Source organism: Anabrus simplex, chromosome 4 (genome assembly GCF_040414725.1).
Source record: "Anabrus simplex isolate iqAnaSimp1 chromosome 4, ASM4041472v1, whole genome shotgun sequence".
Lineage (NCBI taxonomy): Eukaryota > Metazoa > Arthropoda > Insecta > Orthoptera > Tettigoniidae > Anabrus > Anabrus simplex.
In genome coordinates, this window is record NC_090268.1 from 212645648 (window position 1) to 212660687 (window position 15040).

General features: G+C 42.4%; 1 protein-coding gene across 3 annotated transcripts in view; it reads right to left on the minus strand.

Annotated features, from left to right (window-relative positions):
* The window catches only part of LOC136872575 (SUMO-activating enzyme subunit 1), a 189178-nt gene that overhangs the window by 122171 nt on the left and 51967 nt on the right, over positions 1–15040 (minus strand). For all 3 annotated transcript variants that reach the window (XM_068227208.1, XM_067146377.2, XM_067146378.2), the window contains exons 2-3: positions 9315–9486; positions 2858–3114 (exon numbers count right to left, since the gene is read on the minus strand). In XM_068227208.1, coding sequence (XP_068083309.1) covers positions 2858–3114; positions 9315–9486 — 429 coding nt within the window. The remainder of the gene's footprint in view (positions 1–2857; positions 3115–9314; positions 9487–15040) is intronic.

Here is a 15040-nt window from a genome sequence, read left to right on the forward strand (position 1 = left end):
CAATGAATCACTGTCACTATCACCAGCTCCCAAAGATATTATTAAACTTTCGACAGAGTTCCCCACGCCTCACATATTAATCTTTGTGTACTGCGCACAACTTTCCACCGGTCATCGGCACTAACATTCACCACAGCTTCGGCAGGTTTTCCACCTCGGGTATAAAAAACCGCTTATTTTTTATATCAACATAACTCTTAATCTGAGTCCAAATTTTCTCTATTGCACTGAAATGGCAATGATAAGGTGGAAGTCGAATAACTTTATGTCCATTAAGTCTTGCAATTTCATCCACGACATGCACTGGAAATTGTGGCGGGTTTTCTTTCACAAGCCGCAACAGTACATCTTTCTTCATGTCGTCCCGCACAGGAATGTTGTGCCTCCTTAACCACTGAGCAAGAATCGACTTCTCTGCTGCCGTTGTCAGAACTTTGTCCTGAATTACGGAATGGTAGGGGGCGTTGTCCATTATCGTACAATTTTCAGACAGGCTGTTCATTAATGTGTATTCAAACCAGTTCTGAAAATTAACACTATTCATCTCCTCGTGGTAATCGCCAGTCTTAGACCTTAGTACATTTAAACAGTTATAGGTACAAATCCGTTTGCAGTACCGGCATGTAGCAAAATAATTCTTCCCCCCCATTTCCATTGGGCACTGCCATTGTATCTTCCACAGAATCATCTATCCAGCCTTTTCCTATGGTATGGTTTGCATTGATCAATGTTTCATCTAACCACAGAATCAAATCAAATTTTTCCTTCATAACGCTTCTTAAAAACCGGCAGCGCCATATCACAATATCACTTCTCTCCATTAATACTCGCCGGCCGTTTAATTTCTTGTAACGGAATCCCAGTTCCTTTACCACAACATTCAGTGAAGTCTTGTTCCCTTAAATAGTTCGCTTTCCCTTAGAAACTCACGTAGTTTCTCAAGAGTAGGGTGTGGTCTTTTCTGCGGTACTAGTCATAAATATGCCGACGAACGGCATCTTTCTGGAAATTGTCCAAGTTTGTCACTGGTGTGGGTCGATTCCATTCTTACCCGGCATTTCAAACTTAGAGGATCCAGGAGATTGTTCCTCAGCGTGGTATTTCTCCTTTCCAACTGCCACTATTGTGTATTTACTTACTTTGGTAGCGTCAGCAGTTCTCTGTACGGCTTGTGCAAAGGGAAGCAAGGTAGCACCATTCTCCCTTTCTTTCTCAAAGTACTCACACACGTTGGACACAATTTCAAGGGCCTGGCTTCCCAAGGGTGTGCCTAGTCCCACACCTCCCGATTTCTTGCCACTTGTCTTTCCCAAACTACACTGAGTCATGGTAAAGACGATGAACTAAGTACACTGATACACGGACATAAATAAAACTACAGCTATTTTATACTCTGAATAATTAAACCTAAATTGTACTAACTTATGCTGTACTAAACTGTAAACTACGCTATACTGTACTATACTAGAGATAAAGACTAATATGAAAAACACACTAATTACTGAAAGAAAATGCAAAAGATTGCGAACCGTATCGAATACCATACACGCTGAGTGAGGTAGGTCAACCACGAGGTGAATGTAAATATCAGACTTGGCAACCAGGTTTCGAGATCATACTCTGCCGATATAAATCGATATGAATGGCAGCTTGGGATTGGTTGGATGTCTGTGCTTCAGTGCATAACCACCAGACAGAGCCAAAATCGTCCAAAACGTCAATTTAGAAGTAGAGCCATGCAGAGTATACCTCGATATAATGACACCCCCACCCACCACCATTGGTAACACAGGTATAGAAGTGTTGTACAATGTTTAAAAGGGTACTCGATATATCGATCGCCAACAGCTAATTTTAAAATTGGCAAAATCCCGGAGAATTTGTCTTCAAATGGGAATATGGCTATTACCAAATCCTTAGAAATGTGAACAGGCTGGATGCTACTGATTCTGATGGCTCATTATCTCGAATGGCGTATCCCAAGGGATTTACCGTACCTACTATGAATGAAGGATAATGGCATACAATGGCAATTTCCCAACGGCTTAATACTATGGACTGTTTCTGAGAATATCTTTGGAATCCTGGAAAAAGCAAATTGAGGGTAAAGAGCTGGTCAGTAGCTCACCTTGACCTCTTATGAACTTCAGTCCTGTCTGTGTATCTGTATGCTTCAATGAAATTGTTGTTCATACCTGAATAAATGTTCTTTACTTTGCTTATGAAAATGAAAATCTACGGTGTGTTTCCAGTCATTTGAGCGGGTAAGGAATGGAATGAATCAAGCCCCCAAATAGTGGCGAGGATAGGAACTGTGCCAGCTGCAGAAGCCTGTTGCACTCCTCTGGCCCAATGGTTAATGACTAACACAAACTAAATGAAATGATATTGGTGTGATGCTGGAATGAAGATGACAGGAAAAACTGGAGTACCCAGTGAAGAACCTGTCCCGTCTCCGCTTTGTCCAGCACAAATCTCACACATGGAGTGACTAGAAATCGAACCACAGAACACAGTGGCAAGAGGTCAACGCACTGCCGCCTGAGCCACAGAGGATCTACTTAACTTACAATAACATTATAAAATTTGCATGTAACAGGTCATGGTACTGTACAAAAACAGAATACCTACATAAATTAAGTGTTGAATTAATACTATTCCAGTAAATCTCTGTACATTTTATCACTACATACCATAAGTCATTCAATTAACGTTTTAAAATGTGACCTTGATTTAATGCCACTCTCTTTATTACGCCAACTAGACTCAGAACAAACGATGGCGTTATAACGAAGAATAACTGTATTCACATAAACTGGGCATGAGAACTGAAGTTGTCAAAACCTGGTGTACTTACTCTACAAATTCATGGATCTGCAGATCAGCAAACATGTAGCCAAATAGTCCAAATACATCTCCACAGAAGAATTTCACACAATTCTCTCGACAGATTTGATCTATACGAATGAGCTGTTGAGAAGAACATTCTGTTGCACAAACAACATCAAACTCAGCAAAATATGAATCTGGTTTTTCATCTACATTATCAGTATCTGCAGATATAGAAACCATGGAGTTCAATTCTTGAGCTCGTTTCAGAGATGCTATTGCTCGCTGAAACAGAAGGAAAGAAGAGGATTATACCCATATGTCCATATATTTACATACATTTAATGATAATGATGCTTGTTGTTTAGAGGGGCCTAACATCTAGGTCATCAGCCCCTACAGTATGAATGAGACGAAATGCGATTACAATTTAAAAGTACAAAATACATCCACTGACCAGAATTCAAAACATGATGATGAGGAATGAACTGATGAATATGAATTTAAAACAATCAGTGGATAAGACGTGCAATGCCTCACATTCCCAGAAACAGTATTACTGATCAAGGGACTGCTTCCAAAGCCCAATCCTGAATCGATGGTGCTTGTCTAACTGGGTCAATATCTATGTCAACGATCCCAGATAATGGCACTTATCACTAGTAAAGGAGAACCATGATATTTCTCAAGTTGCAGTACTAATCAAAGGTAGCGTAAACTCGCGGTGTTCCAAACATTATGGTACTACTCACAAGTACTGTACATCGTACAGGTAACGGTATTTCTCACACAATGGTGCCACTCAAATCCAATGCAAACCGATGAGGTTCCTCACCTAGGTGTACTAATCACGGGTGCCGGTATTCCTGTGGTGTTCCTCACAGTGGGTACTAAGCACAGGCAACGCCCAGACCCGTGGTGTTGCTCACATGGGTACGACTCACGGGTACTGGAAACCCACAGTCCACACACACACACTGCTGCCAGTAATCACAAACCTATTGTGTACCTAATGTAGTGGTACTACTCGCAAGTAAAGGCGACCCATGGTGTTCCCCGCGTGAACTAATCAAAAGTAGTTTCATGGTTCTAAGACAGTCATCCCTTAGTCGCCCCTGTTAGTCGCCTCTTACGACAGGCAGGGGATACCGTGGGTGTATTTTTCGTCTGCGACCCCCACCCACAGGGGGTAGAGAGAGAAAAAAGAAGAAAGAAGGGAGCCGTCACTTCGAAAAATGAAGTGACGGACGAAGAAAGGCAAGGGCCACGAAGGGCGTGAAAATGAAAGACTCTCTAGGCCTCGAAAGCTCCAATACCGTCGGGGTCGGAAAAGAACAAGATTTGACCAAGGGAGGTCGGACAGGATAGACTAAAGTTAGGAGCCTGGCACAAGCAAGTGGAAGCAATGCAAAGACTCAGCTAAGGGCCCCGTGGTCGCCAACCCACACTCCCAAGTTGAGAGCCCCTTGGGTCCCTTTCAGTCGCCTCTTACGACAGGCAGGCGATACCGCGGGTGTATTCTGCATGTGTGTCCCTCACCCGCAGTGGGTCTTCTTCTTTTTATTACTCGCATTTAAATTTGTTACTACTCACCCAGAACTAACAGCAGTCTTTAACACTGTATAAATCATTTTAAAAATAATTTATCTCTAGTTTCTTGTAGGGCAGTGTTTCCAAACTTTTCTAGTTGATGCCCCCTTTGACAGCTGTGCAAATCCCATGCATCCCCCAATACCATAATTACAAACAACTTTTTCTAATAAGCATATGTTTGAGAATAATATAGAGAAACAAGATGATTTCAAAATTCACAACACAACAGTAACTAATTTTGACATAAACTAGGATGTGTGGCTCAAATAAGGACGTAAACTGAAATAGATAAAAATACTCGTATGTCAGCAAAATGACAATATCAAGCTCCTGTTTCAAGTCTTAAGTGTTAGCCTGAACAGGTTTAAATAAACATGTAACTAAACACATTACCTCGATATTAAGACATAAAACATATTATGGTAGTTGGACCTCTTTTTCAATACTGGTAAATCTATATTAAATGTATATTAAATCTTCAGTCAGGAGACTGGTTAGATCCTCAAAAAACTCCACCAAAAGTTACGTGATTATAAAGAAAAAGAAAAAACTGTTGGCAGTGCCATAATGAAGTGTACAAGATACAATGAGAAATGAAGTAATTTAACACTACAATCGAACAACTGATCAGCTGCAGCTGCGGTGCACATCTTCAATAACAAGCTACCTTCGAGCGTTTCTTCATCATTAAAATTACCATGGATGTATTCTAAATGCCTACTGAACAATTTCGACTTCACCAGCTTGAAGTCATTCCCACCATTAAATGCATTATTTGAACATGCCACAATTCTACTTACCTGGTATTAACCAAATAGATTTACAATCCTACAGTAAAAAAGAAAATATGCTTTACTTATATTTGCAGATGTAACAGTAGTGATTTCCACAAAACAGCAATGGCAGTATATATAAACTCACAAGTCACGAAAAAAGATATGACAAGTGATCAGCTTTAACAGCTTCATTTCAAGTAATACTAATCCCGTATTGACTATAATCAATCAATGAATATTCAAGATAAACTTAAATATTATAATTAAGCGGTCCGCCTATTCAATACAATATATAATTTATTAATATCTAGGACATGTTTCGTCCCCTAAGGGACATCATCAGCTAATAATAAATTAATATTAATATATCAGAAATAAATATTAAAATTGGAAAGAGACATTAAAATTTTTGACAAATAAGATCTTCAAATTTTGTTAAAATTGTGTCATAAGACAGGTAAAACAGTCAAATTGTCCATATTTCTTTTGCTGATGTTCATGGAAAATACCAGTTTTGCTTATAAAATCTTAAAATATTATTTGTTGTAAAAAGCACACTTGGTTTGTATTCCTTGGTGAAAGATTTGTTGAAACTTAATAAGCATTCCTTAGATGGTATACTAAAATTTAAATGCTTCAGAATTTAAAGTCAGATCGGGGCCGTGATCGTAAAGTTCTGTGTGGATATAATTTTATTCCTTATTATTGGCCCCGATGTGCGGAGAAGGACTCACTTCTACTGAGGTAAGACTTCTGGTTGGTCGAAAGTGGGGTGGTCCCCCCTTCGAGTTTTTACTCTTTGCGACATTGCTGGGAGCAGCAACAGTCACCTTGGGCGCAGCGATGAGCACAGGTGACGATGTTGTAAATGACGAACCTGGAAGACTCTGAGCTAACAAGCTATAGTCGAGTGTACGGGCAGGTATATTCGTAGAATTAAACACGGCATGCTTCCTGGTAGGAAAGACCATCCAGGGTCTTGATCTCCTGGATCTTCTTCTCACTCAGATATGTCGGACAGTTCCGATCCCGAGGAGAATGAAAATCAGAGCAGTTAGTGCACTTGTACGTGGTTGTGCACTCCTCCGCACCGTGAGCCACTCGTCCACATGTACAACATACAGACTGATTCGAACAGCGAGATATCATATATCCAAATCACTGGCATTGATAGCATCGCATAGGAGGTGGGATGTACGGCCTCACATCGCAACAATAAGTTGTTACCTTGAATTTCTCTGGTAACACTGACAACTTGAAAGAGACAATGAAGGCACCTGTGGCAACGTCTTCACCGTTGACCTTGCGCGTAATGCGCCGGACGTGTCTCACACCACGGTTCTTCATGTCTTCCATCAACTCGTCGTCAGTGTTCAAAATAAGGTCGCGGTGAAAGATGACTCAGCGAGCCAGATTCAAGGACTTATGCTCCTCCACTTTGACGGGGATTTTGCCAAAGTGGTCATAGTTAAGCAACTGATCAGCTTGCAGAGCTGTACGAGTCTTCATAAGCAAACTACCGTTGCGGGTTTTCTTGAGGTCCTCAAGGTCACCGTAGACGCCGTCAATGTGTCTACTAAACAGGATCAACTTTACCAGCTTAAAATCCTGCCCACGGTTCTGGTAGCGACCAGAAACCTAGGGAAGCTGGATCCCATTCCTTCACGCTGTGCATGTTCCCAGGGAATTGAACCTCTCAGGGAAGCAAAAGTTAAAGACTTAGGTGGGGGACCAGCTTGATGGGGCGACTTCGTTTGGAAGCCATGCCCCAAAAAATTCGTCCCCGATACCACCCACTCCGACCAGGGGTCTCTGTAGCCTAACTAAGCAGCCAAGGCAACACCCACCTGGTCATAGCAGGTACTACCCGGGGTCTGACGTTGGACAATGCCTAATACGGGATGACTGAGGCAATGAGCACTAGGACTTCCTTCCTCCAGTCACCCGCAATAGCATGTACCCCATAGCGTGTACAGAGCACTAAATATAGAGAAAATTTAAAAAAAAAAAAATATGTCCTGGTATTCGGCTGTGCGGGGACCTGTATTGTCAGGCGGATACTACTGCCAAGGTACACGACGCTCACACCCGCAATGTTCCTGGGTGGGCAATTGCGGGATTTTGGGCGTAATCGCACACGTAAGAGGCACGTCAAAATTTTGAAATGGTCTACTTCTGACCCTCGGAATAATAATAAAAAATAAAGAGAGGACCATGGCTACGTGACGCTCTACGACAGGCAGGGATTACCGGTGGATGTATTCAGCCTCTCCCACCCACAGGAGGTCCAACACATTATACCAGACCGCATTCCATGTCCGCCACTAGGTCGCCCGTTTTAGTCGCCTCTTACGACAGGCAGGGGATACCGCGGGTGTATCCTACATGTGCGTCCTCCACCCGCAGGGGGTAGTGTGTTTGGTCCGCGAGAGGTATTTTATTTCCCTCAAGTCCACGGGCAAGCCGGTTAGGACCCCTCTATCCGCCACCTGGGACGCGCCATGTGGGAGTATCACCTCTCCCCCTGCTACGCCACCGTAGCAGGTTCGTGGCTTCCATGATCAAAGGAAGTGTATATTCTCTAGCTTGATAGGTAGTAATCAAATATGGCTGCAAGCTATGACATTACTCAGGATGAAAATCACATATATCAGAATATAAATGAAAGTGGCTTAGCAACCTGGTAAGTACAGAATGTATTGCGGGTTAGAGTAACCCTTTTTGCCTACAATTATTGGAGTGATCATTTAATGTTTTGATGATGATGATGATGATGATGCTTGTTGTTTAGAGGGGCCTAACATCTAGGTCATCAGCGCATATGGTACAAAATGAGACGAAATGGAATTACAATTTAAAAGTACACAATTCATCCACTGACCCGAATACAAAACGTGATGATGAGTAATGAATTGATGAATATGAATTAAAAACAATCAGTGGATAAGACGTGCAATGCCTAACATTCCCAGAAACAATATTACTGACCAAGGGACTGCTCCCAAAGCCCAATCCTGAATTGTTGATGCTTGTGTGAATGGGCCAATATCTACGTCAACGATCCCGGATAATGGCACTTAACGCTAGTAAAGAAGAACCATGGTATTTCTCAAGCTGCGATACTAATCAAAGGTAGCGTAAACTCACGGTGTTCCAAACATTAAGGTACTACTCACAAGTATTGAACATCGTAAATGTATCGCATACCTATGGTGTTTCTCACACAATGGCGCCACTCATAGCCAACGCAAACCGATGAGGTTCCTTACCTAGGTGTACTAATCACGGGCGCCGGCATTCCCGTGGTGTTCCTCATATAGTGGGTACTAATCACTGACAACACAGACCCACGGTGTCGCTCATATAGTGGTACAACTCACAAGCAACGCCCAGACCCGTGGTGTTGCTCACATGGGTACGACTCACGGGTATTGGAAACCCACACTGAACCCCGCTTGAGTGCTAAGAATCACAAAACTATTCAGTACCTAACAGAGTGGTACTACTCGCAAGTAAAGGCGACCCGTGGTGTACCCCGCGTGATGGTACGAATCAAAAGTAGTTTCATGGTTCTAATACAATCATCCCTTGGTTGCCCCTTTTAGTCGCCTCTCACGACAAGCAGGGGATACCGTGGGTGTATTATTCGTCTGCCTCCCCCACCCACAGGGGGGGGGTGTTTGGTCCGCGAGAGGTATTTTATTTCCCTCAAGTCCGCCGGCAAGCCGGTTAGGACCCCCATATCCGCCACCTGGGACGCGCCACGTGGGACTATCACCTCTCCCCCTGCTACGCCTGCGTAGCAGGTTCGTGGTGTTTTGATGTTAAGGTTACTCAAAGTTGGCTGAACTTATAGACTTACCAATATCTCATGATTTACCGGCAGGTAATTTCTGGACAGAATAAAACAAAAGTGAACTAAATCGGTCCAGTAGAATGGACAGACGGATTTGCCAAAGCTGTTTTTAGTAAACTCTTAATACATAGATTGCTTAATTCCACGGCTGTATACATACTTGGCATCTGGATAAAATTCCACCAGTGAACACAGAAGACAACTTATTATGAAAAAAAAAAAAACACCAACTTATAGTTCAACGAACAGTATATACTTACATTTCTACCAATTTGATCTCTTGGAGCTAAAAACTGGGCACAGCCATCTTCTTCTGTAAGATCTCCACTGTCCAATATAACAAGCGACTTGACCCCAGCCAAGACAAGATTCTTGCAGATCTCTGCACCGAAACCCCGACAGCCAATCAGGAGAATCCGGGAATTCCTTAGTCTGAAATGAGGGGGGAGGGAGAAAATGGACATTTAACAGTTAATTACAGTATCACTAAGTTTCAGCCATTTTATTCAAAGTATTTAAGTTATAATGTTATTGGCTGGAACAGTCCTGCAGGAGTTACTTTACATGCCAGTAAATCTACCAACATGAGACTGACGTATTTAAGAACCTTCAAATATTACCGGATTGAGCCAGTATTTTAGTTTTTAAAGAATCTGGTATCATGAAGGAAGCTCCAACAGACTACAGTTAATACAATGAGCTGGTGTATGCAACATGAATATTATACTGAACGAAAATAACATAAAATAACGAACACAAGCTGGTTTTACAATAAATATTTGTATTATATTGTGATGTCCATTATGTAGTTAGAATTCTACGTTAGACCTGAACACTGATACACACATGCAACCAGACACATTACATCATTTTCCCCATCAGGAAACTTGGTCGGTGCAATATACAGCAACTTGGAAAAAAAAAAAAAACTTGGTTTAGCAGCGTGCACATACTAGAGCAAGCTAACAGGTGACACTGAGTCATTAGGATGTGGAAGGCAACGGGAAACCACTACATTAAAGATCCTGAAGGATATCCCTTTAAGTTCACATGGTATGGCTCTGTTTAACGTAAAATTATTATCCGGAGTTTCTATTCCCCCATTCGGATGTCCGGGGGCGAATTCTTTCAACGTTGCTTTGACTAGAAAGCCCGACAGTTTTGGAAAGATCAAAGTGTACAACAACAAAGTTCGAATTGAAGGACATCCGAAGATGGCACAACTGCACTTCAGAAGATGCTTTCCATGCTGCAAAATCACGTTCGGAGCTGGCTATGTGGACCGCCAACCTCCACTAGGAGAAGGCGCCTCAAGAAGAAGAACCAGTGGTGTCACATTAAACGGCAGTCAGCAGTCAGCCATCATGGAATATTTATTAAAATAATAAACAAACCAGACAATACAAGCGCCTTCTGTTGGTTCCCCAGTACTCAGCCACAGTGTCATGCTTCCCTTGCCAATAGTGGCCTCTACCGGAAAAAAATGAAGTAGCAGTCATCCTTGCAACGTGTTGCTACAGTAGCAGGCGCTGATCATGTGTGACGATATTCTGATGATGAGATGATGCTTGTTGTTTTAAGGGGCCTAACATCGAAGGTCATCGGCCCCTAATGGAACGAAATGAAATGACAAATTAAAAGTTCAAAATCATCCACTGACCAAAATATAAAATGTCATGAAGAATGAATTGACAGATATGAATTTAAAACGATCAGTGGATCCGACCCAAAAACTATCATAAAAAATAGTATTACTGATCAAGGGACCACTTCTAAAGCACAATCCTGATGATGATGATGATGATGCTTCTTGTCTAAAGGGGTCCAAAATCCAGGTCAACGGCCCCTCATAATGGTACACGTTGCTAGTAAAGTACAACCATGGTATTTGTCATGTTGGGGTACTAATCAAAAATAGTGTAGACTCACGGTGTTCCACACATGATGGTACAACTCACAAGTATTGTACATCACACAGGTAACGCAGGCTTATGGCATTTCTCACATAATGGCGCCACTCATTGGCAACGCAAACCGATGGTGTTCCTCACCTACGTGTACTAATCACAGGCGCCGGTATTCCCGTCGTATTCCTCATATAGTGGGTACTAATCACAGGCAACGCAGACCCACGGTGTCGCTATATAGTGGTACAACACATAGGGAACGCCCAGACCCGTTGTTTTTACCACAATGGTACTAATCTTGGGTACTGGAAATCTACAGTGAACCCCTCTCTGCTGCTACTAACCACAAACCTATTGTGTACCTAATATAGTGATACTATTCGGAAGTAAATGCGACCCATGGAGTTCCCTGCATGATGGTACTAATCAAAAGTAGTTTCATGGTTCTAATGCAATCATCCCTTGGTCGCCCCTTTTAGTCACCTCTCATGACAGACAGGGGATACCGTGGGTATTTTTTTGTCTGCATTCCCCACCCACAGGGGGTAGACAGAGAGAAAAAAAGATGAAAAAGAAGGGATCCGTCACTTCGAAAAATGAAGTAACGGATGAAGAAAGGCAAGGGCCACGAAGGCGTGAAAATGAAAGACTCCTCAGGCCTCGAATGCTGTAATACCGCTGGGGTCAGAAAAGAACAAGAGTTGACCAAGGGAGGTCGGACAGGATAAACGAAAGTGAGCCTGGCACAAGTAAGTGGTAGCAACGCCGGGACTCAGCTAAGGGCCCGTGGTCTCCAACCCACACTCCCAAGTTGGCAGCCCCTTGAGCCCCTTTTAGTCGCCTCTTACGACAGGCAGGGGATACCGTGGGTGTATTCTTGATCTGCGTCCCCTACCCACAGGGGGTACAATATCTTGAATTGCACAACGCTTAGTGATATTTTGTGAAGGTCAGGATGTCGTTATTTCATTTCACAAGCACTTAGAATCATATTATGGTACTTATATATTATAAAATACACAATTAATCCTTTAAAATGTGTTTCGAGGGGGCTGACTATAGGAGAGTGAACTGAAACATAGAAGCCAGCAGTCAGCCTGGGTGGCTGACTACTGGAGCTGTGGCTTATATTATGTTTAAGGACCATTTCCAATTCCATTAAAAAGCCTAGAACTTGACTCTTATTGTCCTGCACTTGAGCACTATTTTTAACGCATAAAACCCAGTAGTCAGCCATGCAGAAAAGAAGAAGGCTGACTACTGGTGTCTCATGAACTAGTAGTCAGCCATCCCATAAAGCCCATAAAATAGCTTAATATCCGTAACATGCCCTTAATGAAGAATAAACAGTTATTTTGCAGATAAGGATTCATGCTAAACTCCGCATGGCTCCATCTAAAGGTATGAAACGGCCAATTCATCAGTACGAAGAGCAAGCCTTAACGGATGATTTATTTACAATCCGGCAACATAAATCGAGCGTCAGAGAAGCCAGTCATCTTTATGGTGTTCCTAGAGGTACTTTACAAGACAGACTACATGGGCGAGACCAGAAGGACCAAAGGAATGGGCCTCGAGACTGTACTGAGCCACGATGAGGAAAAGCAGTTGGTAGCCTGGTTAATTCAGTTAAGCAAATGTGATTTTGCAAGAAAAAGGGATGATCTTCTGAACACTCTCCAAAGCATTATTAAGGAAGGTAACCTATTCAATCCATTTACAGATGGATGACCAGGAAAGAAGTGGTATGCCTACTTCTGCCGACGGCATGATATTGATTATGAAGATGCTTGTTGTTTAAAGGGACCTAACATCGAGGTCATCGACCCCTAATAGTACAAAATGAGATAACAACAAAAAATTGAAAAGCATCCAGACCAAAATAAAAAAAAATAAAAAATGTCATGAAGAATGAATGGATGGACATGAACACAACAAAAACAAAAAAAAAAAACCACAGTGAATCAGATTCAAAAAAGATTGTAAGCACAATGATGCTAATGGCACTTATTGGTAGTAAAGGAGAGCCATGATATTTCTCAAGCTGCGGTACTAATCGAAGGTAGCGTAAACTCACGGTGTTCCAAACATTAAGGTACTACTCACAAGTATTGTACGTCGTAAAGGTAACGCCGACCTATGGTGTTTCTCACACAATGGCGCCACTCATAGCCAACGCAAACCGATGAGTTTCCTCACCTAGGTGTACTAGTCACGGGCGCCGGTATTCCCGTGGTGTTCCTACAGAGTGGGTACTAATCACTGGCAATGCAGACCTACGGTGCCGCTCGTATAGTGGTACAACTCACAGGCTATGCCCAGACACGTGGTGTCGCTCACACGGGTACAACTCACAGGCAACGCCCAGACCTACGGTATTGCACACATGAGCACAACTCACGGGTACTGGAAACCCACACTGAACCCCACTCGAGTGCTACGAATCACAAAACTATGGAGTACCTAACAGAGTGGTACTACTCGCAAGTAAAAGCGACCGATGGTGTTCCGCGCGTGATGGTACTAATCAAAAGTAGTTTCATGGTTCTAATACAATCATTCCTTGGTCGCCCCTTTTAGTCGCCTCTGACGACAGGCAGGGGATACCGTGGGTGTATTATTCGTCAGCCTCCCCACCCACAGGGGGTGTGTGTCTGGTCCGCGAGAGGTATTTTATTTCCCTCAAGTCCACCGGCAAGCCGGTTAGGACCCCCCTATCTGCCACCTGGGACGCGCCACATGGGAGTATCACCTCTCCCCCTGCTACGCCTGCGTAGCAGGTTCGTGGGGCATGATATTCTTGCAGACTGTGTTCCGGAGGGTGTCACGAAAGGACGTGCTGTAGTAACGGAAGAAGTGATACGAAAATGGTTTCGGGAGCTTAAAAAGTATTTTAAGTACACCAATAGTGAAGAAATTCATTCAGATCCTGACAGAGTAATGAACGGTGACGAGACCAGTTTTAGCTTGCGTCCGAAAACAGGAAAGGTCATAGAACCAAAATGGTGGAAGAATGTTTGTGAACTTCAATTCGGAAATACAAAAGAAACCATCACTGTACTGCTAGTATTTCCTGCAAGTGGGAAAACAGTTGCTTGATGATTAGAGCCCGGATTTCCATGCAAATGCATGTTTTTAAATAAGCTAGCTACACTTCTCACACTTTGCAAATATTCGTTTCACGGCTTAACAAAACCAAATAACCCTTCTTTTTCCGTGCATGTTTGCATGTTTTGGCATTTTTTGGAGAAAATTCATGCATAATGCATATTTGGAAGATTTTGGATTTAATAGTGCATATTCGTACGTTTAATATTGCACAATACGACTTTTATTCTGACTTTGACGCATATATATTGTGAACTTGCATCATAGTGCATTTTCTGAATGTTAGTTTGCAGAATTTCGAACAAATTTTCACGTTGTAGGCTACAATATGTCTATTACTGAGAGATAGAGAGAATGTATTCCTGGCATCCTATGTGACAACCATAGTTGGTAGCCTACATACGGTACAGGTCCTACAGTATAATGCAATTAATCAAACACTTTCTTATCTGCTGCTTGAGTAAACAATGACCTAATTCGGAAGGCCCCACGTCGAAATCTAATTCTCAGGAATAAGGTGTCCCAGTTTTACAGTTGTACATTGCTATAAATTGAACCGTAAATTGTGCATTAATCATTCACGGCTCATTTTTCGTCTGTTAGACGAACAAAAAAAAAACCTTGTATCGCACTTCTGTGGCACCGCGTTACTGGGATAGCAGCTTACAAATTCTGGTTTTTCATTGAACCCTCTACCGTTGTCATCCTGGAATGTCCTACCCGGAACTCTCAATCGTCACACGTCTGTGTTATCGCAGCAAGCAATCGTTACCACTTATTGAGGACATTCAAATGTGTCTGCAATCATCGCATGGAGAAGCAGCTGCCGCAGACAGAGATAAGTTGAACAAACTAATTCGTTCAAATCCTGATTTTGAATTCGTCAAGCTTATAAAAGACGTATTGTGGTGAAAATGCAAAAGACGTACAATTTGACCTCAATTTGTTCAAATGTCTTCATTGAATTACTA